The 27,227-nt window shown below is 50.2% G+C and overlaps 2 protein-coding genes across 4 annotated transcripts in view; one reads left to right on the top strand and one right to left on the bottom strand.

Moving 5' to 3' along the window:
* The window catches only part of Col17a1 (collagen type XVII alpha 1 chain), a 46,210-nt gene extending 26,686 nt beyond the window's left edge, over nt 1-19,524 (top strand). Inside the window, exons 24-54 of one of the 2 annotated variants that reach the window (NM_001415840.1) lie at nt 659-721; nt 1,266-1,301; nt 1,875-1,928; nt 2,176-2,211; nt 2,663-2,698; nt 3,297-3,359; nt 4,292-4,327; nt 4,556-4,627; nt 5,443-5,469; nt 6,339-6,374; nt 8,146-8,181; nt 8,418-8,498; nt 9,502-9,537; nt 10,160-10,237; nt 11,083-11,136; nt 11,251-11,292; nt 11,474-11,527; nt 12,176-12,235; nt 12,957-13,007; nt 13,461-13,583; nt 14,089-14,226; nt 14,727-14,792; nt 15,186-15,326; nt 15,725-15,814; nt 15,913-16,023; nt 16,561-16,707; nt 16,929-17,270; nt 17,719-17,847; nt 18,090-18,152; nt 18,285-18,365; nt 18,601-19,524. In NM_001415840.1, coding sequence (NP_001402769.1) covers nt 659-721; nt 1,266-1,301; nt 1,875-1,928; nt 2,176-2,211; nt 2,663-2,698; nt 3,297-3,359; nt 4,292-4,327; nt 4,556-4,627; nt 5,443-5,469; nt 6,339-6,374; nt 8,146-8,181; nt 8,418-8,498; nt 9,502-9,537; nt 10,160-10,237; nt 11,083-11,136; nt 11,251-11,292; nt 11,474-11,527; nt 12,176-12,235; nt 12,957-13,007; nt 13,461-13,583; nt 14,089-14,226; nt 14,727-14,792; nt 15,186-15,326; nt 15,725-15,814; nt 15,913-16,023; nt 16,561-16,707; nt 16,929-17,270; nt 17,719-17,847; nt 18,090-18,152; nt 18,285-18,365; nt 18,601-18,653 — 2,435 coding nt within the window. In that variant the 3' untranslated portion in view covers nt 18,654-19,524. The remainder of the gene's footprint in view (nt 1-658; nt 722-1,265; nt 1,302-1,874; nt 1,929-2,175; nt 2,212-2,662; nt 2,699-3,296; nt 3,360-4,291; nt 4,328-4,555; nt 4,628-5,442; nt 5,470-6,338; nt 6,375-8,145; nt 8,182-8,417; nt 8,499-9,501; nt 9,538-10,159; nt 10,238-11,082; nt 11,137-11,250; nt 11,293-11,473; nt 11,528-12,175; nt 12,236-12,956; nt 13,008-13,460; nt 13,584-14,088; nt 14,227-14,726; nt 14,793-15,185; nt 15,327-15,724; nt 15,815-15,912; nt 16,024-16,560; nt 16,708-16,928; nt 17,271-17,718; nt 17,848-18,089; nt 18,153-18,284; nt 18,366-18,600) is intronic. The other variant, NM_001415841.1, reaches the window with a different exon arrangement.
* A 1,705-nt stretch (nt 19,525-21,229) lies between these two features.
* Slk (STE20-like kinase) overlaps nt 21,230-27,227 on the bottom strand; it is a 55,930-nt gene continuing 49,932 nt past the window's right edge. The window contains exon 19 of one of the 2 annotated variants that reach the window (XM_006231558.5): nt 21,230-24,505. In XM_006231558.5, the coding sequence (XP_006231620.1) occupies nt 24,359-24,505 (147 nt within the window). In that variant the 3' untranslated portion in view covers nt 21,230-24,358. 2 annotated transcript variants of the gene reach the window in all.

The raw sequence follows: 27,227 nt of genomic DNA, 5'->3' as shown, positions 1-27,227 counted from the left end.
CCTACCCCCAAGGGGATGCATCCTCCCTCCCTACCGCACCTCCCTTCTCTGGCAGCATTGGCTGAACGCCTGCAGGGATGGATAGTCAGGAAGGTCCGTGCTACACCCTGCAAAGGCCAGTTACTAGGGGTGAAGTGTGGCCAGGCTGCAGGGTCTGATCCAGGGCTAAGGAAGAATCTGTGATTTGCGGGCTTACCCAGAGAGCGAGGTCTCGGGGAAGTGACCCTCCCAGAGCAGGTAAGGAGCAGAGCCAGGTCCTCCACAGAGCAGGAAGCACAGCCAGGTGTGGGGTGAGCCTTCCAGCCTCTGGGGCTGGGACTTAGCAGAGCAAAAGGCAGAATTCCTGAGTCAGAGAAGCCTAGAGCTTTAGGGAGCTGGGGAGGTTTTGAACTCAGCTTCTTAACCATAAGACAGATGTTACGGGAAACTGAGGAGGACACCAGGAATCTTTTGGTGCCTCCCCCTCCCTAAAAAAGACTGCTCGGGTAAAGTCACTGAGGACTGCTATGTCTGGGTGCCCGAGTTCATGGAGACTGAGGCTCATTAGTAGTCTCACCATGAGAGGCACCAAGTGGACCATTGGCAGAGCGGGAAGCCTCCCTTCCAAACCCCCGCCAGGGCAGGAGTTTCTCAGCATGCTTCTGCTGTTTCTCCTCAGGGATTGCTGGAGAACAAGGTCCTCGGGGTCTTCCCGGTGTCCCGGGTTCTCCGGGTCTCAGAGGTATGTCGTGAAGACCATCTCAAGTTTTCAGGGAGGGGCCGCATTCAGAGAAGCAGGACCTGGACTTCCCAAGAGTGCTGGTTGATAGCCCCAGATCTGTACTAGATGGCTACAAGTGTCCCTCCACAAAGGAGTTCTGGTTGTCAAGACTTGGGCTTCGATTTTGGCCTTACAGCCGGATGTGAGACAGATCCCTATGTCTGTCCAGTGACACATTATGTGGTGTCTAATGAGAAACCAGGTGATTTCTGCCTTGACTTGGACCTAAATACACACACAGGGCAGCCCAGGGGCAGCCTCCCCTCTCCACCTATGATCTAGACACGTGTCTTTCTATATCTTAGGAAGAAGCAGAGGTCTGTGGACCCTGCCAAGCTGCGTCCCCACAAGGGTCAGGCCTGGACCCTCTGGTGTACTGTCCTAGCAAGGACCCATACGGCCCTCAGAATGAGCTCCTGGAACTTCACATGCCCTTTTCACACTGGGGTCAGTTGTCCCAGCCAGTACTTGGCCTTCTGATGATTGTCTCTCTCCTGTTTCTCAGGTACCAGTGGCTCTCCTGGTCCCCAGGGCCCCCCAGGTCAGTGCTGCTTGTAAATACATGCTGCTTCTGTGGTAGAGAAAGGGATGTTGAAGGGAAAACCAAACATTTTGAAAGCAAAAGAAGTGATTGTACGAAAGGCTTCCTGGACATACAAAACGGAAGTCCACGGTGTAGCCTGCGGCTGAGCTTACGTGTCCTATCCAGATCACTGAGGGACTGGTGTCAGGTCCGAGACCTCCCAGTGGCTTCACTATCAGGAAGTTCCCATCCGGCTTCTGTCTTGTCCCATATGTGCCAAATCACCCATCCTGTTACCCGGAGAGCTTAAGCTACAGTCAGTGTCTCTGTCAGCATCATTTGGGGCATTCTAATGCCTGAGCCTGGTGAGTGGCAGGGACCAAGGTGACTGGCTCTGGGCCAGCAGGAGCCTAGAGAGATGAGGGAGTCCACCGGGAGCAGCCCCTGACTTCTGCTTCAAGGTGCATGTGCACCTCTGTGTATGTGTGCTGCCTGGCTTCCAGTTCTCTCCTCAGGGTATCCAGGCTTAAGTGTACACGTATGTCCAAGATGGGACAGTCACCTGATTATATGTTATCCTCTGTTGGGCAGGCTCTGTGGGTCCCCAAGGGCTCCGAGGTGAAGTGGGACTTCCGGGTGTCAAAGGTAAGCTAGGGGAGGAGCAAGAAATAAAAGCATTCTGTGGAGACCTCTTATTCCAGAAGAAGGTCCAGGGACTCAGGGTTCAGAGAGGGTCTGACAGACATGACCACAAGCCACCAAGTGCAAGGCAGGAGGTGAAACCAGTATGGGGTAAAAGCTGTCTTCAGAGACAGACAGACAGAGACAGACTGGCCCTTGTTGGCCATCCCCTACAGGGCTTTCCACACTAAGGTAACTGTCTCCCTTTCAGGTGACAAAGGACTCGTGGGACCACCAGGACCCAAAGGTATACAATTCCCGCCTCAGCTGTCTTCCCCACGGTCTGTTCTGCTGCCAGGCGCCCAGACACAACCTGTGTACAGGGTTCAAGGGCACATATGGCTCTGGGGTTGAGAGGGGGCTGAGAGTCCATTCTTCCCCAGCTTCTCAGAAAGGGAAACTGAGGCCCAAAGAAGGGAAACAAAGTATCCACATCACATAGGCATTGTCTAGTGGTCTTCACAGTGGTGAGGAGGCACACTCTGAGGTGTCTGCCCTCTGTGTGCCCAGGACACCTAAATTAGCCACAGCAGAGGTTGTGGGGGAATCATGTTGTGGGTGAATCATGGGTGGACCAGCTCCTCCAACATCATCCGTGAGCTGACTCTCCAGTATCCTGCTGCAGTGATCCGTGTCATGAAGGGAGATTGCTTTCCTTGTTCATAATTGATGATTTTCCCCTCCCCCTGTACCTTTAGGTGACCAGGGTGAGAAAGGACCCAGAGGCCTCACAGGTCAGTAACCCATTCATGACCTTTTAAGACCTAGCAATCACCAGAAGTAGGACAAATACAGAATTTCTGTCTTAGAACTGTCAAAGTACTTCTACTCTAAGTAAAGCTCTGACAAAAATTAGATACACCAGGGTTGGAGGTTAAGCATGTGTCTAAATGCAGTCCATTTAGCTACAAGCCGTGTCTGTTTGGTGCAAAGGCTAAAGCTGTCTTTGATCCTTTGGGGGAATCCGGCTGGGGAAATTAGGAATCAATTCCCAAAGCAGCCTAAAGTGTACACCAATCCGCCACTCTGCTGCTCACATCCTGCCAACTGCATGGCTTAAAGATGGCTGAAAGTGAGAGCACTTTGACCACAGAGGAAACCGCACTCATACATGTACCCCTCAGATTAGCCATGGCTTCTGGGTCAGTCTGAACCTGCTGCCTACGGGGCAGAGCTGAAGGGTGGTTCTGACCTTGGTGGCAACGCAGAGGTTGCCCCTCTCAGCTCCTCTGGGTGAAGAGTACGCAGGAGGAAGCAGGCAACTGTGTACTTCTAGTTGTGGAGACTCGATAGTTCACTAGCCTCCAGCAGCAGGTCCTTTGTTCTTTGCAGGGGAGCCTGGCATCCGAGGTCTGCCTGGAGCTGTGGGTGAACCTGGAGCCAAAGGAGCAATGGGTAAGTGTCCCGCAGTCTGAGCTGAGCACCCCAGGGGCTCTCTAGCTGCAGGTTTCTGGGAATTTCTCATAGTTCTGGAATAGGCATTGCCCTTCTTCCCTGGCTACTTCCTGTCTACCAAGGACTTCCAAGGTTTGAGGTTCCACAAAACCCTGCAGTGGTCCACCTCAGGGATGGCTTCCAAGCCAGATCCAGGCCATCACCCTTTGACTAGCCATGACTGAGATGCATATATCTAGACAGGGAGCCCAGCCTCAGCCTCAAGTCCCGCAGAAGCTCACCCCTCCCCACCCACTCCTGCAATTGGGATATGGCACTTTCACTACCATTCACTGACTAAGCATTAGTAAGTGCCTACTGTATGCCGGACAGTAAGCTACTAGGGTGTGGCATATTTCATCCCTGCAAGTTACGACAAAGCTTGTCAGTGGTGACAGGGACCACGAGGGGCACAGAGAGCTAGAATACAACCTGAGAAGAGATGGTTTATAGCCTGGGGCACAGAAAGAAGAAAGGGCATTTCAGATGTTCCTTAAATCCGAGAAAGTGTTTAATCATGGCCAGTTTGGAAAACTGTCCGTGCAGAGGTACCAATGGTGTGGCTAATGAGGGAAGTCCTAGGGGGACTCACGTTGGAAGGAAGTTAGGAAGTTGCTTAGGGGGGAAATGACAGGAACCCGAAGGACCTTCACATCTGGGTCCTTGGGTGAACGAGGCAGGCCCTGCTCTGGTGGTGCACTGGGGACACAGAAATACGCCTTAGGAGAAAGAAGCTGTGAGGAGACTGTGTTGGAGTGTATCACCAAGACAGGGCTCCTGAGGTTGGCAGCCATGGGAGAGCTGCATGAACCTTCCACCAAGGAGGCCATGTGCTCCAAGCCTAGTGGGACAGGAGAGTGTATTGAACAGACTTTACTTTTCTGCTCTACCAGGTCCCGCTGGCCCCGATGGACAGCAAGGTTCCAGAGGTTAGTCGCCATGCTGTGGTCTTCATGGTCACCAGCTGCCCTTGCCTGCCCTTGCTTTGCCCCCACACGCATGCCTGGGCCCTCCATCCTGATGACAAAGGGACATGCAGCAGTCTTGGTCACCGTGCTTCCTCCCGCCTACCTGCCAGCAAGCCGCTGAGGAAAACCCACTGGCTCGGAGGCACTTTCCCAAGGGAGAGCCATCCCCATATTTCATTCTCTCTGCAGGTGAACAAGGCCTGACTGGGATGCCTGGAGCCCGGGGCCCACCAGGACCCACCGGAGACCCAGGGAAGCCAGGTAATGAGACAGGAAAGGGACGTCACGGTCCTCTGTGTGTGTGCAACTAGGGAATGTTCCCGTGCGTGTTTGCACACTGGGGAGGTGGGAGGTACACGGATGCTGTATGGTGTGTGCGTGAACCTCATCGGGCTCAATACATAACTCTGACCACAAGTCGACATTTCGAAAAGGACAGATTAAAGTAAGCAAGGAGTTCTAGAAAGGGGCATGAGTGCTCTCAAAAATGAACACTTGAACTCAAGCTCAGGATCTTGCCCGTCTCCTCTCCTGGGGCTGTACCCAGGCCTTCACCAGTAGCTACAAGTCAGAAAGGAGAGACCTTGTTAGCATGTCCACTGAGAGGCAAGAGCAGGATTCTCAGGTCTGTGGGAGGAAGAAGTCAAAACCAGACACTGTGACCATTCACTCAGGAACCCTGACTGCTCAGCTGGTGCTCGGTGAAGTGTAGTGGTGGTGGTGTGTGTGTGTGGAGGGGGTGATGGCAGTATTTGGTGTCATGTGTGTATTTGCGTGTGCATGGGGACCCAGTACTTTCTGGACTCCTGGCTCTCCTTATGTTCCTGAAGCATCTATGAACTAAAATGGGCTCAAGACCATCGCCCAATGGAGCATCGGGTCATATCACAACAATTGCTCTCTGCCCAGAGATGGGAGGACTATGGGTCAGACCACTCTGAGGCGTGTCCTCCTGTCGCCTCTGACCCTTCACTGGCATTGCCCACCCGCTCTGCAGGCATGGTTGTGTTGTGTTGTGGCTTCTTGGTGCAGTCCTTAATCCTTCAACTCTTGGCCCGATGGCTTCTTTTCTGCAGGTCTCACAGGACCCCAAGGACCTCAGGGTGAGTCATTCAGTCCCTCCCAGATGCCATGTCCTGCCAGGCCAAACGCTATGACCAGCACCTCTGTAGTTACATGAACCTGTCCTTCCCTCTCCTGTCTCTAGCAAAACAGACTCAGGCTCCATCACAGTGAGTCCTGAGAAGGACCACAAGGGGAACCCCCCTACCCCACCCCCATGCATAGAACAATATAGGTGACGGTCTGATATCAGTAATGTCAGATCCTGTTTGTGGTGTGCGCTCTGTCTCTGGCAGGAACACTGAGGAAGGACGCTGCTGGCTAGGAAGTCTCTTAGCCAGCAGATGTGGATTACACACACACACACACACACACACACACACACACACACACACACATACACACACACACACACACCTGCATGCCACTGGCTCCCAGAGGTCCCTCTTAGATGGTGGCTTTATTGAAGCCCATTGGTAAAACCTGTTCAGGTTTAAGAAATCTTTACCACACCCAGCCCCTCACTTCCTCTAGTCAAAGATAGCGAAACCAAGCCCAGGCTATGAAAATGTTGACAATTGCTTCTACTCTGGACACAGCAAGACCCCCACAGCAGTAACAGGGAGAGGGAGAGTGACGGCTTTGTAACACAGGGTGACAGGAACCCCCCCCCCCCAGCCTCTGTCTGCTTCAACCCAACCCTGATGGGACTCCATTTCTTAGAGATAGACAGGGTTCTGGATGAGAGCTCCATTGAGTGAATCCTGTTGCTTCTGTCAGGCAGCCAGTGAGGCCAAGTTGAGTGGCAGAGTGCTGGCTGGTTACTGCCAGTGGGAAGAGAGGGAGGGAGGGCAGGGATCCAGAGCCTGGGCCTTCATCATCCTGACTGACTTGTGTTTAATCACATCAGGACTTCCTGGTACCCCTGGCCGACCAGGGACTAAAGGTACGTGATTTCTCCCAATAAGGTGGATCTTTTTTTTTTTTCTTCTCACCAGCCATTTTTACAGCTGGGAGAGTTTGGCAGGTGGGAGGTCTGCTCTGACCAGAGCCTAGACCAACAGTGGCATCTAGTGGCTCCAAAGGGCAGCTGAGAGGTGGGAGCACTGAGACCCTGAGAACTCAGGCCCACTTGCTCTAGGCTCAAACCGGAGACTCATTTTCAGTTCCCCCCAGTCCATGTGTCAAGAAGATAGGAAAGGAAGTTTGCTTGCTCCAAGCTGTCTAAACCTCTGTTTGCCTTTAAAAATGCCTGCATTGCCTCTAAAATATTCCTGTCATCAAGGCCCCATCCCACACTTACCTCAGGCTACCTGAGACTAGGGCCACCCTTGGCTCTACCCTCCACCCTATCCCAGGTGTGACCGAGGACAGCAGAGACGAAGAAAGAGCTCTAGGTAGGAAGGGAGAGGCAAGTCAAAGGCTCCAAGCGGTCTGACACAAAGTAACACTCTAGCTCAGTCCTGCCTGTCAGACCCCAGGCCTGAGCAAACCTAGGAACGCGGAGTGCTTGGGGACACACACTCTTTTCTGTCCTGCGTCCTCATGTTCCTGATCCTCGGCACTCTGACCATTACAAACACCCCCAAGTGGGACCTTAGATGGGGAAAAAAAGGCTTTAAAAACTATTATTTTCAATGAGCAGTTGAGCCAAAAAGATCTTGGAGGATAAATGATTGCAGGTGTAAAATACGACGGCCAAGTTCCTACTTCCCCGGGCCAGTAGATCTCTGGTGGCTTCAGAGGGTTAGAGATACCACAAAGTATTCCTCCTCAGGGACTTCAGGCTCTCCTGAAGGAGATGCACTGGTGAGGCTGGTTATCAACTGTTACAGTGTATTCTCACAGACCTTTCTCCTGCCTTGGCCCTGACCTCCTGCTGTGGGAACGTGAGCAAATCCCACCCTTGTGCTCTCCCTGAGAGGAAACCAAAGCCACCGTTCGTTCCACTGTGGGGCTTAACATAATTGTCCACACACCTTAGAGCCCATGGAAGGACCTGGTCAAGGGAGCCTCTTTGTTTAGTTCTGAGAATAAAGCTCAAGTATGGTAGGCAGGCTCTTTGACTGAGCCTGGCTCCCAGCCCCAGCATGCACGGTCTTCCCTACTCCTTTGCTGGCCCCAAGCCCATCCATGCATCTGTGGATCTCTAGTCAAGAGCTGCTGGAGTGGTAGATATGTTTGGGGAACATATGAATCCGGCGTCCTCTTCCCAGAAGTCCTTCACTCATGAATTCATTCTTGTCCCTCGAGACTAATGGCACAGAAGAGACGTGACCTCAGAACTGACCAGATTTGCCAGTTGCCAAAACTCTTTTCCTGGTGTCCTGTCCTGTCATCCAGGGAATTCGCGCATGGGATTGTGACTTTTATTTACCCTGTGATCTTCAGATCATTTTCTCGCCTATGACCATGACAGGAGGAAAAGATGGGGCGGGGGCTGAGGATGAGTCTCAGGTTAGTCTCCCGTTCTGGCCTCATGGAAGGGCAAATTCTTCCACAGCCTCCCAGGAGAACCCTTCTCTGAGAGATGACTGATGCTCTAAGGCCTGGGTCTTAAGTTGAGAGACGCTCAGTGTAGCGTAGACTCCCTTTATCACTAAAATCCCATAACTTGAGGGCAAGGGGACCACAAATGACCCTCAAATGCAACCAGAACCTGAAATTGACTCATCAAGTCAATTTAATCCTCTCGCCCACTCCCTCTGTCCTCCCAGGTGAACCTGGCGCTCCAGGCAGAGTCATGACTTCAGGTAGGCAGCGGAGGGTTCCTCCCTGAGTTCTACTCACCTGTCCTATGTGGGTCATCTAGGGAGGGACGAAGGTGGGCACAGACCATGTTGTGGCTCCTTGACCCGTAGGTCAGCACAGGGAAGGAAGGATGTCAGAGGGATGAGAAGCAGAGACTCCTGTCTTGCTGGTTTGCAGCCTACTGGGGGGCCTGGCACCTCTGAAGGTGACCTGTACTCCATGTTTGTTTTGTTTCCAGAGGGATCCTCAGCAATCACTGTGCCGGGACCTCCCGGACCTCCCGGTGCCATGGGACCCCCAGGACCTCCAGGGACTCCAGGTCAGTCTGTTCTCTTGCTCTGCCCCAATCAGCAGCAGGCTGTGGATACAATGGATTCTAGCCACATTTGTTCAAACCCTGACATTGAAGGCAGGAACTATGGAGACAGAGAGAGAGACAGAGAGAGATAGGGAGAGAGAGACAGAGAGAGACAGAGAGAGAGACAGAAAGAGAGAGACAGAGAGAGAGACAGACAGAGAGAGAGAGAGAGAGAGAGAGAGAGAGAGAGAGAACGCTCATGCTCATAACGGAGGAGCCCAGTGCTACTCTCAGCACTTAGAGATGAGAAGCTGAGACCCAGAGTGGGTAAATTACTCATCTAAGGTCACAAAGCAGACAAAGGGCAGGGGAGGTCTCCATCTGGATCATTCTGTCTCCAGAACCAGGGTACCTAGAAGGAAGGCTCCTGAACTCTTTGCTTCTTAGAAAAATAATACAAGAGGGTCTGGGTCATCCAAATGCCAGCTCTCTGTGAGGCTGCAGAACTATGTAGGAAACCTAAGAGGAAGTAAAAGAGCCTCACAGTTGGGTACAGCTGCCTTCTTACAAACGTAAACAAAACCAAAAAATACCGCCGAACTAAAACAAAGCAAAATGCTTCGGTGTAAAAAAAAAAATCGTGATTGGGATGCCCCTCCCCCATTTTCCAAAATGCCAGTTACCTTGTTTTATGTTTTGTTTAAAATATTTATATTCCAATTAAATACACAATTTATACCCAATGCAAGTGTACCGCGCTCCTATGTAAGCATGCTGTAGTGAGTGGTGGACATTTAAGTGACCTAGATGTCCCCAAACTGTAAAGAAATTATCAAAAGAGGCAGCCCTGCCCACCTCGGGGTCCGCTTCCTGTCAGCCTTACAGGACTGGCCTCTGGTTGCTAATCCTAAGGTAGCCAGCTAGTTCACTCTGGGAGGACTCCTGTGTCCCCAGTTGCCTGCCCTTTTCTCAGCTTTGGGGGATGGAGGGGCTGTGGTTTAGCCTTTTCTATAACCCTTTCCAGGTCCGGCTGGCCCTGCTGGTCTCCCAGGACAACAAGGTATGTCTCCCTCTGTAAAAATCACAAGCTGTGGGCTGGGTGAGGCCGGGATGGGGTGAGGGTGGGGTTTAAGTCCTTCAGTTATAGATGGGAGAGGGGATAGGAGGGCCCCCTGGACTTTCCAAAACATCGGGCTTCTCTTCACCATGGGCCTTGCAAAGCTTCCACCATCTTTTGTCTCTGCCCATATTTCTGAGAGGGTCAGGGCTCCTCAGGTCAGGATGCTCTGTAGTATTCTGGCCAAGGTTAAACAGACCACCATTTTCATAGTCCTTGGGCTTCAGACACCAGACTCTGATAACAACATTACCGTCCACCAATTTGTCTAAGTATCGGGATAACGATGGTGTTTGAAAAACTGACCTAAGTCACCATGAGCTTTGGCCAAAGTCAGAAGTAGCAGCCATCGTTGCCTTGGCCCTACTTTCTCCCCCCCCCCCCCCTCTATCTGTCTTTCCTCCTTCAACTGGAACGCAGCCTCTCTTCTCTAGATTCCGCCCTTCCTTGCCTCGCCCTTCCTCAACTAGGCCCCGCCCTGAGTCTGGCCCCGCCCAGAGTCTGTCCCCTCCCCACAGAAATCTACTGAAGCAGCGTGCATGCTAACCCTGTGTCTTCCCCACAGGCCCACGAGGGGAGCCGGGACTTGCTGGGGACTCCTTCCTAAACAGTGGCAGTTCCATCTCCGAAGTCCTCTCTGCCCGTGAGTGCACACGCCATCCAGGGCAGGGGTTGCTGGGGAGGGAATGGAAGAGATTACAGTGTTGTCAGGGCCCGGGCAGCTACACCAGTGAGTCATGGAGAAGTTTCAAGTCAGAGTGGCCATGTCCTCTGCTCTGCAGTGGGAGCCGGTAAGAACAGCAGAGAATGTCTTGTGTGAGAGGCACAGTCACAAGAATATGACAGCCAACAGGCTGTGGCCCTCCAGCAGAACCTGGGTCAGGTCAGACACTGGGAGTGAGTGTGACCGGCTGGAGTTGTCTCAGTCCCAGGAGGGCTGACTCTTGTGACCTCCTGTCGGCAAAGAGCCCAAGGGGGACTGCAGTTGGGCTCCCACCTGAACGCTTGGGCTGTCAAGCAATGAAGAAGCAGCCAACCCCAGCGGTGTGAAGCCAGTCAACCCCAGCAGTGTGAAGCCAGCGCATTAGGGGTTCAACATTTGGTTGGCGTCTCGCTGGATCTGAGCCATCCCACTATCCCCATGGAGAGGGTCTCAGTGACCCCGGCATATGGCGGAAGAAACAGAGATTAAGAGAGGATTTGCAAAGTTGCCTCAAGTCACCTGCTAGATACGCAGAAGTGGGGATTAAACTCTGGCTGGCTGACACAGAAGTCCCAATTCTTACCCATCACTCCACATGGCCATACTGTCAGTTGTCAGCCCTGCTCTGCTTCAGAATGGTGGCATCTCAGCAGATGGGAACCTAGGGGGTAGTTGTGCAACTGGGGCATGAGCTGTAGCCCAGACACTAGCCATCTTGGTAAAAGATTCGGAGCCTGGTGAGGAACCTGGCCCAACCTTCTGTTTCTATTTGCTTCTCTCCACAGAAGGTGTTGACTTTCGAGGTCCCCCTGGCCCACCTGGCCCACGAGGGCCACCAGGTAAGAACTCATTGCTCTTTGGAAGGTGGGGAGTCATGAGGCAGGTCATGAGGAAGCTCAGACCACAGGAGTTAATCATGCCCTTAAAGCAAGCACGTTCTCTTCCTTCTGCAGGGCCTTCCATTCCAGGCCCACCAGGACCCAGAGGCCCACCAGGTGAGAGCTGAACTCCTTGCTATGAGGGGATAAAGACAGGGGGGTGGGAGACAAGGAAACCCAGAGCCCAGAGCCCATGTTCTCCTGGGCTGGTTCTCAGGAAGAGCGTTCCTGACTTGATCCTGGTGGGGCTCTTGACACACCTGTTGGCATGACTAAATCCTGGGCTTCTTTTCCCTAGGGGAAGGCGTACCAGGCCCACCCGGCCCACCAGGATCCTTCCTGACTGACTCGGGTAACATTGGGGTCATCCAGTCACACCTACTCCTACCTCAGACCTAACCTGTCTGTGGTTCCACATCGATCTTCTCTGAGGGGAGAGTGAATACAGAATCGCCCTTGCTGCTTGTGGGGAAAATATGGGAGCCAACCCAACTATACTAGCAACCTGGCCGGAAGGGCGAGAACCAGCTCTGCCCCTGGGGAATGGCCACTGCACTCGGGGATTTGATGAAGTAGGAAGGATACAGGCACACAAACAGGGCAACATTAACAAAGAAATGGGGGGTTGGGGATTTAGCTCAGTGGTAGAGCGCTTGCCTAGGAAGCGCAAGGCCCTGGGTTCGGTCCCCAGCTCCGAAAAAAAAGAACCAAAAAAAAAAAAAAAAAGTGTCCACTAACAAAGAAATGGATGGAGTAAAGAAGAGTGTTGGCCACTGTGGAAGACCCATTCACCCATGCATGCACCCACCCACCCACCATCTGCATAGTCACCTTCCCAGTCATGCCCAACCCTTTGACCATGCAGATATCCCCACACATGTCCTTACGGATTCACAGGCACAGCGGATGTCAGAGAGCATCTGCAGTGTGCCCGGCTGTGCTAGCTGCTGCTTCCTCAGAAACAGCACTTCATCCACAGCCCCACTCTCCTTCCTTGCAGAAACCTTCTTCTCTGGCCCTCCAGGTCCACCTGGCCCCCCAGGTCCCAAGGGAGACCAAGGTAAGAACAGTGTCCTGGGGTCCCAGAAGCCATCATGTTGTGTCCTCTGCTCATCTGCCTGGTGACAAATAGTGTGGAGGAGACAGGTCAGGCAGGAGCGCTTCTTGATCCTCCTGCCACGGCCTATGAGCAGCTCAGCAGCCTGCAGCACGGGATGGGAGCAGGAGAGAGGCAGGGTGGTCAGGGACTCTGTCAGCAGTCTCCACCTGACCGACTGTGTGGAATAAGACGCCATGAGTTCTGTCTGAAGTCCCCATACCTTCTCACAGTGGCCAGTGGAAATCACAGTAGCTACTGGTAGGCGTCCTTGTACAAGGCCCTCCAGGACTCAGAGGACATCAGGGTACATCAAACACTACGTGGGGTAGGAGGTGAGGTGGCAAGAGCTGTCCCCCAAGGACTCTGAGCTTGTTCAAAGTGCATTTGGTCCACACAAGTGGATCAAAGAGTGACTGTGAAATGGACAAGTGTGTGCAAGTCTCAGTGCAGTGTCAACGTGCGTGCGTGCGTGTGTGCGCGTGTGTATGGATGTGTGTGTATGAGCGTGTGTCTGCTCAGAGTGCATCCCTCTTGGAGCAATTCTGGCCCTTCAGAAGCCTTCCCAAAGAGAGATACGGTATCTTTGCAAGCATGGAATGACCGCCCCCACTAAGGGTGCTAAACTTCACTGGGAGCTGCCCAGAGAAGGAGGTACACTCAACACTCTTGATTTGGGTTGCAGGTGACCCCGGTGTCCCAGGCACTCCTGGCATCCCTGGTGGTCTTTCTCATGGTAAGAACTAACAGAGACCAAAGTTCCTCTCCCATCCTCCGAGGGAGCCTGAGGGCTCCATTGCAGTGGTGATCCTTCCCTTCTCTGATTTGCCTGTTAACGATCTAGAGCCACCTTTAAGGAGGCCACAGGCTTGTGGGGATGGAAGGAAAGAAATGCAAATCCAGTGTCATCGATTGTGCCTGGGGACCAAAGAGAATGGAGCAGGCCCTTGGAGCTCCCAGGCCCTGAGAGGAAGGCGGCTGAGGTGGGGAGCAGAGTGCTGAAGGAAAGGAAGGGGCAGGACATCTGGCCTGGGCCAGCACCCAGTTCTGCCCCCTTGCAGATGTGCTCCTTCTGCTTGCCACCATCCTAGTTCCTCTATGGACAAAGCCTCAGACCAGGCAGGAACACAAAGCCCTGGCCCGACCTAGAGTGAAGGAGCTGAGTCAGGATGCTTTCTCTTCCGTCCAGGGACGTCGTCAGGCACTATGTACGCACAGGGCCCACCTGGTCCCCCAGGACCTCCTGGGCCTCCAGGATCTCTCAGCAGCTCCGGCCAGGAACTCCAGCGCTATATTGCAGAGTACATGCAAAGTGAGTGCCCCGCCCCCAACACACACACACACACACACACACACACACACACACACACACACACACACACACCCCTATACACCCCTCAGAGAGGAGGTTGAGAGGGATGGAAAAGGAATATTGGGGTGGTAATCTGTGTGAAGGCTGGCCTGTAGTCAGCTGACCAACATTCCTGTCCATACATGTGCCTCATCCTCATCCTACCTGGAAGTCTGTATGCACACATACAAATACACATATGCACGCATACAAGCACACATACGAGCACACATATGCACACGAACACATTTTCAGAAGTGTCCATGCCCCTCCCATCCCTGTGTATAGGTGATGTGTCAAACAGAAGGCTAATTGGAGCCCTGTCTGTTTATAACCTCACGAACAGCACAGGCCTTAGGCTCAGGCGCTGTGTGGACCAGGACAGGTTCTCTCTCTTCCTCCTGGGATCATACGGAAGTCAGATGCTCTCGGCAGCAGGCCTGACTGCTTCATCCCTTGTTGGCAGGTGACAACATCAGGACTTATCTCTCAGGAGTTCAGGGTCCCCCCGGCCCACCAGGTCCCCCAGGGCCTGTCATCACCATCACAGGGGAGACTTTCGACTACTCCCAGCTGGCAAGCCAGGTTGTGAGTTACTTGCGATGTAAGTCTGTCAAACTTCTTGTGCTCTGCTGCCCTCCTAATGTGTACCCCTTGTTCCCCGAAGCTCATCTCTTAATTCATGGGTTGTTCCACTCTTCTCCTGAATACATCACCTTTGATTCTACACCCATTATAGCTGGGCCACAGTGCCCATCCTCAGCAAACCCTGGGTCAGACTGGGACAAAGGCATAACAGGGGCGGGCATGCTAAGCATTTGACCACCATGTGCCCAAGTATGGACTCATCTCTGTTCAGAAAAAGAGACCTTTCAGCTTGGCAGTGTTTAGTAGGAGTCAGGCTAAAGAACATTCTAGAACATGGCACTCCCTATGAAAAGCCAACATCGATTGCTGGCCTCTTCTGGCCTCCTGACTAGCCTGAAATGCCCCATTCATTCATTTCACCCAAAGACAATGACCAATCGACTTAACCTTTCATAGTCTGGATGCAGAGGGTCTGCTCCAAGACCAAGGAGGTCAGCCAAGGTCTTCTTCCCACAGCATCAGGCTATGGTGTTGGCTTGTCCTCTGCCTCCTCCTCAGAAGATATCTTGGCCATGCTGAGACGTGAGTATGACAGAGTGGGGAAAGAGTAGGGCCTCTGTACTCTTTTTCTGTTCTCAATAGGACGGCACATGTATCCTGGGTGGTGAGCTCTGTAGGGCACATGTGTCACTGGGTGGTGAGCTCTGTAAGGGCTGCAAGCAAGAGGAAATCCTCTGTGACAAGTAGCCGCTCATTCACTTTTCTGCCTTATGTGCTGAGTACAAATACATGGAAAATGGGAGAGGGAATCTCACAGCTTCTTCCACTCCAGGCCCCTAGAGCCAGGCTGACTTCCGCTGACGAATGCGTGCTCACCAAGAACCAGGAACTCCCAGCTGTTATTGGGAACCAGGCTGGGCAGGTAGACCCAACTTGGCTCCTAGGTTGATCCATAAGGAATCCTCTCCTTTCCAGGCAATGATGTGTGGCAGTACCTACGTCAGCACCTGGTGGGCCCTCCGGGTCCCCCGGGACCACCAGGAGTCAGTGGAGATGGGTCCCTCCTGTCTTTGGACTATGGAGAGCTAAGCAGACACATTCTCAACTATATGTCAAGTGAGTGGTCAGGAGGGCACAGAGTACGGACAAGGGCATCCAATGCCACTGAGATGGCCCCACTGAGCACTCCCACCCCTGCCCACCAGCTGCGCTGACCCTTGCAGAGGCAGCAGTCTCCAGAGTTGCTCAGAAAGAGCAAGCCTGAGAGCACAGCAAAAGAAGCCAAGAGGAGCACATGGGTATACCACACCCAGCAGCTGGCAGTGTACCTGAGCCCTGCTTAGTGCTCTCCTCATTGGGTGCCACTGCCTACAGTGTGTCTGCATCCCGCTCCTCTCTACCTTCCTTCCTACCACCGTGCTTTCCCTTCCTCAGACCCCACTTTTCCTCCAAATTGCTATCTACCCTCCCCTATCCCACTTGAGTCTCCAACTACTTGGGATCTTGTTCCCTAGGTTCTGGGATCAGCTTTGGGCATCCTGGACCACCGGGCCCCCCTGGCCTGCCAGGAACATCCTATGAGGAGCTACTGACCATGCTCCGAGGTAAGGCCAAGCAGGAACATCCATCAAAAGGTTTGGGATGGAAACTGAACCCTTGGCTCAGGCTGTGACTGACTACTTACTGCCCATCGATGTCCCAGGGTCTGACTACAGAGACATCATTGGACCTCCAGGGCCCCCAGGGCCACCCGGGATACCAGGCAGTGCATGGTCCAGCATCAGTGTGGAGGACCTGTCGTCATACTTGCACAGTAGGACACTAGAGAACAGGGAGAGAAGAGCAGAGGGCTGCAGCCTGGCGTTGAGGGCATCCCCTAGTCCTCTAGGGCTGCCATGGAGAACTGAATTAATGTGCCCTTCCCCAGTGGAGCATGCACAGGAGAGCCCTGGTGCCCTGGATAGAGCCACATGGCTGTAAAGAGCCATGAGCCTTGGCAGGGGAGGAAATGGGAAGAAACAAAGCTCCTAAATATGGCCCTTGCAGAGCCTATGAACTATGGGATTAGTCACTGAACAAGGCATTGCCCTGTATTATGTTCTAATGCCTAGTGATGGTCTAAGAGGACACAGGATGTGGGGTGAGGGGTGGAAGCATCCCTTGGAAGCAGCCATTCCCAGATGATGCCTGAAAGGGACCAACTAGGCCTCGCCCACTCTCCTCTACTCCACCCCCAGCCCTCATCTCTTGCACCCAATCCATGGGGGGCCCAACGTAGGCCAAGGCCAGGCTGAGAATCTAGCTGTTCTGCCCAGGATCCTGACCTTCCTCTTTCTCTCCTCTCACACAGCTGCTGGTCTGTCCTCCATCGCAGGCCCCCCGGGCCCCCCAGGTCCCCCAGGTCCTCGAGGGCCCCCGGGTGTGTCAGCAGCTCTGGCCACCTACGCAGCTGAGAACAGTGACAACTTCCGCAGTGAGCTGATTAGCTACCTTACAAGTAGGTGCCTTGATGTCAGTCTCCCGCGCTCTCCCGCTAGACCTTATGCAGGATGTAAGATGGTCAGCAGTGTGGACAAACCAGTCTCTTTGCTCACCACCATCCTTCTGTGCATGGTCAAGGGCCTCAAAGTTCATTCTAGGGGGTGTTAACACTCCAGAGATCCCTAGCTCTCATGTTGTCCCCCACAGTCTGGGGTAATGCACCTTCCTACCCCACAGGTCCTGATGTCCGCAGCTTCATCGTTGGCCCTCCAGGTCCTCCAGGGCCACAGGGACCACCTGGAGACTACAACTGGGGTAGCGGCTCCTCAGCCAGAAGGGGCACTTCCTACAGCTCTTCCATGGGCACAGGGAGAACCAATGGTGGCTCCCTGGGCGAAGGTGGAGCCTTTGGTGCAGGAGATGGGGGCCCCTACGGCACTGACGTCGGCCCAGGCGGAGGCTACGGGGCAGCTGCAGGTGGTGGTGTATATGGCACCAATGGCGAATCATTCCGGGGCAGCTTCACTGGAGACCTAGATTATAACACGCTGGCATTGCGGGTGTCGGAGAGCATGCAGCGTAAGTCGGAACCTGTGGACCTTGGAGGGGGAGGGGCACGTGTGCACCTCAGCATCTGGGCTTCGCAGAACGACCCTGGCTTTTAATGTACTTGGACCATGCAGATAGCAACTCTGGAATGAGATGGGCGGGGACTGAAAGAGAGGAGACCCCATCCTAATTTTACATCATCTCAGTGCAAGGGACCCCAAGACAGACTGATACCTGAGTAATGGAGACCAGGGCACACAGCAAAGGGCTTGGTACTCTGCTCAGACCAAGTCTGTCAGGAGCGGGTGGGCTTTGTGGAAGTTGTTAGCCAAGAAGCTCGTTCTTTAGCTATCAGAGAAGGAAGCTACACGGCTTTTCCCTCAAACGGTTTCATCTAGTTTAGCTGCTTCGAGTGTGGCAGTCTGAGGGTGCTGCCCTCCTGCTGATGATAGTGAAGTGGTACCCTGGTATTCTGCAGGTCAGGGTCTGCTACAAGGGATGGCCTACACTGTCCAGGGCCCACCAGGGCCACAAGGCCCTCCTGGCATCAGCAAGGTCTTCTCTGCCTACAGCAACGTGACACAAGACCTCATGGACTTCTTCCGAAGTAAGTATATCTTGAGGGCTCTTCCAGCACTAGCCTGCTTAGTCTTGCATGGGGCCCAACAGACAAATACCAACTTAATAATCTTCTCCCCGTAGCCAAGAAGGTAAAATCTGTGACATCTAGCTCTGGTTCCTTGCACAAGTCTGGACACCATCACTATCTGTGTAGCTTTGAACAAACCCTTGACCTCCCAAGCCTCAGGCAAGCTCTAGTCTAAGGCTAGATTTTCTCCCTCCTTGCAGCATATGGCGCTATCCCAGGACCCCCTGGGCAGAAAGGAGACATGGGAACCCCAGGTCCCAAAGGTGAGTGACAGACAGCAGGGCTCACAGGACCAGTTGTTATGCGGCCTCTTACTGGGGTCGCCTGTGCCATCCTGTGCCATGCCTTTGGCTCTGTACTCAGACACTAGTGTCATACCCTTTCTGTCCTTCTAGGTGACAGGGGCCCTGCTGGACCACGAGGTCCTCCGGGGCCCCCGGGCCCCCGAGGGAACAAAGGAGAGAAAGGGGATAAAGGTAAGCACGGGCAGCGTGTGACTTCTGAGGTTCTGGGGTTCAGTAGAGAAGGGGTCATTTGAGAGAGTCAAGCAAAAACTAATGCAGAAAATGGTATTGCATAGCTGAGGAAAAGGGAAGACCAGAGCTGCTGCAGTGTGAGAAAGAACCTGGTAACAAAATAGCAAGATATCTTGAAGGGGGCAAGGTCATAGGTCATGAGGTATTTAACCCCTACTCGTCTCTGGACTTTCAGGTGACCAAGTCTATACTGGGAGGAGGAAGAGAAGTATTGCCATCAAGCCATAAGCTGCACCGGGCAGAGCCAAGTTCCTGGACCAGTTCTTGGGCGCCTATGTCCAAGAGTCACCATCCTGCTGAGACCAAGTCACCCAGCAACACGTGTTTTAGTCTGAATGAAATATATACATACAGCAAACTCAAAGACACACAAAGAAACAGCTCCATTGGTTGGGTGGACCTGCGGAATAGCTGCAGTGTTTAATATGAGACTTAGCTTCTCTGCTATATAGATCTGAGCTCCCTGGCTTCTTCAGCATTTAGCTCAGGCCCCTGCCAGGCCTCAGAAGCCAGTTACTGAAATGCTGGCTGTGGGATCTTGGAGCTTTGCCTAAAAATTAAGCCCAGAAAATGGAAAATGGGAATGGGGACCTTTGTGGGTGACGCATGATGGGTTGGGTAAGTTACAAAGGCTGCTGTCAGCCCCTTACTCCCCTGTCCGCTCTGAATTCTCCAGTCACAGAAGTGGTTCTTGCAGCTGAAGAAACTCGGAAGGTCGCTTCCTCAGAGGCGGCGACATTTCAGTTATCATGGTACGGACACCGATCACCTTCCCACGGGCTTACACGGTTTGACTGGTTGTAGCTGTGGCCCGTGTCCACAGGTACATGCCAGAAGTAACAATTATGACACCACACTAGGCCACAGCAGACAGGACAAGAGGGGCAGTGGGCAAGGAAGAAAAGAGAGTATAGAATTCTTGGCACTGGGGAAACATGGCTTCCACACCCCCATTCTGCACTAGGAAATGGCATAAAAGCCGGGTACGGTGGGTTTTAAGCACTTTTCACTGTCTAAAGCACTTGTATGTGATCTGTAAGATGAGAAATCATTTCAATTGTAAAATTTTTCAATTAAAAGGTTTTTTTTTCTTTTTTAATGTACGTTTAATCATGTGAGAAAGTTTAGAAAAAGAATCTGGGTTAAATAGGTCTGCTTCTAACCCTGTTTATCACAAATGGACAAGATGATTGGTTGTAGTTTTGGCCCAGCCTTTAGCATTTTATCACCGGGGTCTCTGAAGGCAGGCTTCTGAAAGTTACCTCCTCAACCGGACACACCAGACACAGCACTTTGTTGTCTCTAAGTTCCTTGAAATCTCAACACATTAGCAAGCTTCTCTGCAATGAATGTATGAGTGGAAGCCAAATATATAGATGAAGATGTCTGTCTAAGGAAAATACACATGCATAAAATGCCTCAAGAAAATGCACAGTAAAGCCAGAAGTCTGCACTCAGCACGGCAGTCTGTTCATTGGTTACAAGCCGTGACTCTCAATTGCTGAGCAATTAGCTAAGCATGGATGAACGGAAACCCACTTCCACACCTCTGCTCTTCCAAGTCTGGACTTACTTTCCTATATTCTCTCCTGAGGCCCTTACGTGCCATCCTAGAGGAAACGCACAATTTAGGTCCACTCCCACAAGCGGCTGCGAGTGGCACCAATGCATGAGCCAAGCATGAGAATGCTGCGTGGTCTTTTGGCTAGACTATCCCGATGGCTGCCCAGGGGGACCAACATGAGAATATTTGCAAACGAATTCATATGGACTTCACAATTTCAGATAACTTGCTTTACCTACCCATGGGGAAGAGAACCCCCTGTGTTTAATAATAAATGCATCTTTTAACTTTTAAAGAATTTATCAATTTCATAATGAAAACCCTATGAGACAGTACTTTTTACTTTGGAGCTCAAGTATTACTTATTCATGATTCCTACCTTGATTAATCAGGCCTGGGAAATGTTCCCTTGTAGTTAGACGTTAAAAAGACATCATCTAAAGGTCTTCGTAGAGTTGTGCACCCAGAAGAAATGGGAGGAAAGTCCAACTGTGCTACCTTCTCCAGACAAAATCCGAAGAGGACAACAGACATCAGCCATGTCTTCGGCGGGAGAGCAGTGGGTCTGAGCACCTCTCGTTTCACTGGGAGAGTGGGGAGTGATTGGAACGAGCTCAAGAGCACAGATCCCTCTGAGACTAGAGAGTGGCATCAAGAGCTCCTCCAGCCAAGCTGTACCCAGGACAAACCAGGCAGCCACGGCGTCTACTGAGTGGTACAGGCCATATTGATGACAGTGACAAGAGGGGGTTTTAGCATGTGATTTTTCATCCATTTGAAACAAATAATCTACCCCAGTGAGAAGAAAGGGAGATAAAAGCACATACTCATTTGCATGCCAACATAAACATTTTTAACATCTCCCAAAGGAGGAGTTTACAGGTTGGAAGGTACTTACCAGCAAAGCAAAATTTACGTTTGTCGGTAATGGGAGAGGGAGAGGGAGAGGGAGAGGGAGAGGGAGAGGGAGAGGGAGAGGGAGAGGGAGAGGGAGAGGGAGAGGGAGAGGGAGAGGGAGAGGGACAGAGAATATGTATATGTATATATATATATATATATATATATATATAAAATATATACAGACAACATCAGTAATAAACATGGAAGGCCAGAAGACTGGGAAAAAGAAAAGCTTAATAATATAGCTAGAACCAAAAGGGGAAAAAAAAAAGCTTCAAAGTGTCTCAGGCAGGACAATTCATTTTTAAGATTTTTAATTTAAAAAAATGATTCCCAAAAATAGATTAAGAAATAATTTTATTGTTTAACAATCCCATGATTGAAAAGGCATGTTTCTGATCCCAAATAGACAAGAAGCACACTGTGAAACAAAATTCTCTTTGAAAACTTAGCTTGTGAACTTATTATACTGCAAAGAATCACATTTTTTAAGCTGCAGCCAACATTTGAAACTGGTAAAACACTTTACTCCAAGCTTTGTAGCAGAAATTTTAAAGCATTATTAAAACCATGTCAGCCAAAGAACAGGACAGCAGAGGCATCGACTGTGGCCTGTCTTACGAGAAGCATTAAAAATCAGCACCCCGCATCCTGCATGGCCGTCTCCAGGGAGGACCAGAAGGGTCAGAGAGCTGAGGCCCCTTCTTCCACAGCAGCTCTAGGTGTTCTATTCTGCAATGTTTCTAGCTATTAATTTGGCCAAATTTGGCTTCTTAGAAGAGTCTTTGTCATTTAATAAGCACAGTGTAGGATGGGGAAAGTATGAAGGTGTGAGGGAGCGGGAAGAATACAAAAACAATCACTTCTGAGACTTGCTGATGCTCAAGAAATCAGAGAGCCTCCGCGAGGGTCTCCTGACCTGAGAGCGCGTGCTTGAGGAAACACTGCTTAGAGGTAGCTCTGGTTCTGCTCCTGCTGTCCTCACTCACTGTGTCCTAACATGGGAGAAGCTTCCAGTATCGTCAGCAACCTAGAAACACTCCCAACTTCCTCCTCACACGCAGAAAAGGTAAGGAAGAGCTGGATACGACTCCACCTAATACAACAGCTGATGGAGCAGCCCACGGCCTGAGCCTCGACAGGGTTAGGGAGGAAACCCTGTACGAGCTCTAGGAGCTGGACCTGCAGAGGTGGGGAGGGGTGAGGCGTGTCCACAGCATGCAGGGACTGGGGAGGTGACTGTTGACAATTCCCTTTATGCTCTGCATGGCACATTCTGCCACAGCAACCAAGCGACCTAAACAGGAACAGACTCACCGTATGAACGGATGCCTCTGCCCCTCGGCCCCTCCCCACTTGTACTTCATGCAGGAGAGAACAATCACCATTATCTACTTGGGGTAAGGCCTTAGAAGGAGTAGGCAAGTTTGCTTGGAAACAGCATGTTCTGTTACAAACACGTCCTACACATAACCTGAAGTGCTGAGATGAGTGTGCTCCACTAACAGTCCCTGCACACACAGGAAGGCAGCCGCCATGTTTGAAAGAAAACTCCAAGCAGGAGCAGGGACTCTAGAGGGCAGGCTTCAGGGAGACACCCTTTGCCCTCCCTCCCAGATACAATACTCTGAATGTCAAGAACAGGAAGGGGAGACGCTCAGATCAAATCATGTCTGGATTACCTGAATGCAACGGAAAGAAAACCCACTGACTGGGGAGCTGATCTGTAAAACTTAAAGGAGAAAGTGGTCTGAGAGCCTGCCTCCCCTCTCCTCCTCAAATAACTCATTAAACACACTGGGCAACATAATACCATCTTTTATCATAACAATATAAACAATTTCCATCATCATCCTAAATATTACTTTATAAAGATATATATTTAAAGGCTTTCAAACAGTTTCAACCCAGCATCTGAAAATAAAGCATTAAGAGTTCTGTATATAGTAACATATTCATGTGATAAGTGTATGAATTTACAACCATACATTATATATATAATATGTATATATATATTTATATAAAAAAAAAACAAAGTTGGCTAAAAGTTAAGGCTACCACCTACAAGGTTGTCCAGAAAAATTATGCTTGTCAAAATAATTATAAAATTAAAATTACACATGCATTTTTTAACCATCTAAACCAGATAAAGCTCAGCATCCAAAGTTTCAAATGAACTGCAAGAAAGTACTACAGACATCTACAGTTTCTTACGTGGACTGCTGTTCCCACATTACACTGAGACTTCTACTTTTCACCGACCTTGAAATATAAACACTGGTAACAATTTGGTACCCAGCACTCTTAGAAGAGAACAGGTTGCCAATGGCAGGCAGTGAGCAGCGTTCACAAAGGCGCTGTTTATAACACTGTTGACCTGACATGGGGCTGAGACTCTGAACTTCTAAAGGAATTAAGCGTGAGCATTTCCTCAACAGTCACATGACCAGCTACCACATGATAAAGACTTCAGACTTTTCCTACTCAAAGCAGTTAATTTAAACAGAGACAAACTAAAACCACAATGCTCTTGACTAACCTCACTGGGAACGACCCAGGGTCACTTTGGGTGTGTGTTTGCCTGATATGAACGCATATGAATGTCCTTTGTGGACAAACATGTCCCCTAAGACCAGCCTCAGAACTGCAGCTGTGACTGTGGCACAATGCCATCTGAGCTCCCAGTGACGGACAGAACTCGCTGAGATGCAGGCTCAGTCGACTCACATTTTAAAGCCAATCCTTCCATCTTTCCTTTGTTTTAGGATGTAAGTTTCTATTGAGAAGTGATGCTCAGTGAGAAGGGTACTTTGTTCCTGTTGACCAAAAGGAAAACCCCATTTACATATGTTTAAAATTTAGTGTTTTAGGCACTATCTTAATAAAATTAGCACCTTAATAATTAGCTCCTACCCACACAGGCTAATGTTTGTGACAAATTACTGAAATAACTTTTCTCTTTTAAAAGATTTTGATTCTGTTTAGTGATAAAAATATATCTATGTACTCGATCAATAATGTATTTCTGTAACTCATGGCTTTTTTAAATTAAGAGTTGGTTTACCAAAGAAAATTATTCCAATTCTACAGCAGAATCCTATCTATAGAATTTAGCATCATTGAGAAATCAGATAAAACAATATTTTTTAATACTTAGTGATGTAACAGATATGTTTTCCAAATAACTTTAAACATTATGTCTCTGGCAGTTTTCACTAAGAGTGTTAAAGAATACAGTATCTAAGGTTGATACACAGAATCACCTTAGGGATTCCCTGCAGATCTACGCTGCAGCGTGGCCTAGCATCTATCTTAGTTCGTTTGCTCTTCATCTTTGTTTAACAATAAAATCCAAGAAAGAAATTCTAAAAACCAAGATGAAGCAGGCGATTGTCTTTGTAGTCACACGCGTGGGAGAGAACACAACGATGCACTCAGAAGGCAAATCCAGATGAGGACACTGCTGCCGCTATGACCCAGTGGAATGTAAGGTGGGAATAGGGTAGAATTTGGAGATCCGGCTCTGCGCTGAGGGGTTGAGGCATTCGGACTCCCCGGTCATTTTAAAGAACACTTCCTGTTCCTGAAGTTTCCTGGCAAACTCTTCCTCCAGTGTCTTAAGAGGGAAAGACAGACAATTATGCACTGTTTCACATCGTACACAGATTTATCCTGACAACCAAGATTAGACCACTGCCAAGGTCTGGAGACATGGCTCAGTGTCTCTTGCGAGGACCAGTTCAGCTCCTAGTGCCCACACTGGGTGGCTCACAGTTGCCTGTGACTCCAGCTCCAGAGATCTGATGGTCTCCATAGGCACCTCAACTCACATGCACAAACCCACACCTAGATACGAATGCATAACTTTTTAATCTTAAAATAACCAAAATGAAAACAAACAAAAACAAACTTCTAGCCCCAAACATTTTATTCAATACTTAAGTTCACATACTTTGCAACAGCTCTGGGTTCAACACTGGCCGGTTCTCTGCTACAGAAGAGGGGCCCTAGCTAACTCACCTTGTTGGCATGCGCGTGAGCATTACACTAAGCTCGCAGCCTGGGAGCAAGCCTTTTAGTAAGTGTGGCCTGCCTATGTGTCAGTTACGGACACGTATGTCTCTCTTCCACACTGAACTACAAGCCGCATAAACCTAAGATCTAAACTATATTCATCTTACATCCCCACAATACACAGACGGTTTGAGTGGTGATGAGGTCACAAGAGCAGAGCCCTCTAAACGGGATTACTATTCTTTTAAGGGGGAAGCAGAGAGTTCTTCTCTGAAGAAGAAGGTGGCCCTCACCAAAACATGGCCATGCTGGAACTCTAGACACGGACTTCTCAAGCTTTCATCTTCTAGTATTTTGTTATGGTGAATGAATGAATGGTATCAGTAACTACAAATCAGTCATTTAAAGGAAAAGTGCTATTATTTAGGCTGAAACAAAGTACAAGAAGGTTCCCCAGTAGACGTAGAGCATAAGCTTAGCCATGAAGCAATGGTTAGAACTGACAGGCAGGACAGAGAATGTATTCCAGACAAGACAAGCCGGAGCCATGACACAGACACAGAAGCTGTAGGAAGAACTGTCTGCCCGTGCCACAGCACACAGAGTGAGAAAGCTTACAACGCACTGTCTCACTGAAGAGTATCAACCCCCTTCAGTGGCTCATGAGGAGAAGTACTCTGTTGACACCAGCCAAATAAGAATAAGGAGAGAAACTAAGGGTGACACCCGTGAGGACACGGCTGAGCAGCAGCAGAAGAGAGTACAGATTGGAAAGGAGTCACAGTTAACACCTTGTTGAATGCTAAGTGCCGCAGATTTCTAACCTGTGTGAGCTGGGTTTCTAATCTGGAAGTCACTCGTGAGAGAGGATGTGGAAAGCACACTTCCTGTTGCTAAGGCCTCAGGAAGGAGGGGAGGGGAGATAAATACTGAGCTCAATTGGTATCTGCTGGGTTTACGCTCGCCCATCAGATGTAAACAGGTGTGCCAAGGACTCTAAGCAATGGTCAGATCAGTGAGCGGAGACAAACTCCGTCTCAAAGGGGCCTATATTCTCATGGACTACAACAGTAGAGAAACAAACCTGGTGGCAAAGAATATAATCCAGAAAACTAAATAAATACGCCATGACACAGAAAGTTGAGGTGGAAATCAAATGATAAGGACCTCACACACAGCAGGAATGAGACGAGGAAGACAGGGCATCTAGAAGACTACAAAATGAGAGGGTGAAGTTCACACTGATAACAGAAACCAATGGGCTGGGTGCTGTGGGCATGCCTGCATCTCAGTACTGCCAAGCCTAAGGCAGGAGAACTGAATGTCTGAGGCCAGCATGGGACACAAGCAAACCCTGGCTCAAAACAGTAATAATAATAGCACCAAAGAAGAGAGGTAGCAATATAAACCCCTGTGGCCTCAAGTCCTGAGACTCTGCTATACACATCACTCCTTCAACTGGTTTCCCATCTCCTTTTTAAGACTTAGTGTCATAAGCACAGGCTAACCTTCAATTCATTGAGTAACTAAGGATGACCTTGAACCTCTGAGCCTCTTACCTCTACTTACTAAGTAGTACATGTCTGAACACTGAGCACATAGCAGGCAAGCACCCCACTGAGCCACATCCCCAGAACTTAATTTTCTTAATAACCTTCATGAGGAGACAGTATCGTCCTCATACAAATAGGGAAAATTGAGCCTAAATTAATTAAATTCAATTTAATTAATATTAAAATAAATATTAAGTGTCAAAATTATACAGAATAAGCGGTGAGAAGTCATACCTACATGGCTTTGTGATTTTATGCCCTCCCTCAGTACATACTAATTTTTAAAAGTTTAAAGATATCTCCTGGGGGCTGGAGAGATGGCTCAGCGGTTAAGAGCACCGACTGCTCTTCCAGAGGTCATGAGTTCAATTCCCAGCAACCACATGGTGGCTCACAACCATCTGTAAAGAGACCCAATGCCCTCTTCTGGTGTATCTGAAGACAGCTACAGTGTACTTATATATAATAAATGAATAAATCTTTAAAAAAAAAAAGATGTCTCCTGTACAACCTATGTCACCTTTGAAGTGTGCTTAAAACAAAGTCTGACACCTTTACAAGATCTCGGGCACATAGTGAAAACTAAGCACATGTTTACATGTAAAGAGTCACTGAGATGTACACCAGGCTACAAGGCTCATGTCACAAAGATGTGCACTGCAGAGTGACAGCCAGACACAGTGGTTAGCCAGTGCAATCAGGCCAGCAGCGGGGTTCCCTACAAACAAGGGGAATTGAGGGAAAGGGGAAACCAGCCATTCTTCTGTTTCA

This window comes from Rattus norvegicus, chromosome 1 (genome assembly GCF_036323735.1).
Source record: "Rattus norvegicus strain BN/NHsdMcwi chromosome 1, GRCr8, whole genome shotgun sequence".
In the NCBI taxonomy this organism is placed as follows: domain Eukaryota; kingdom Metazoa; phylum Chordata; class Mammalia; order Rodentia; family Muridae; genus Rattus; species Rattus norvegicus.
The sequence above is the reverse complement of the archived record's forward strand: the minus strand, read 5'-3'. Positions and strand labels throughout refer to the sequence as shown.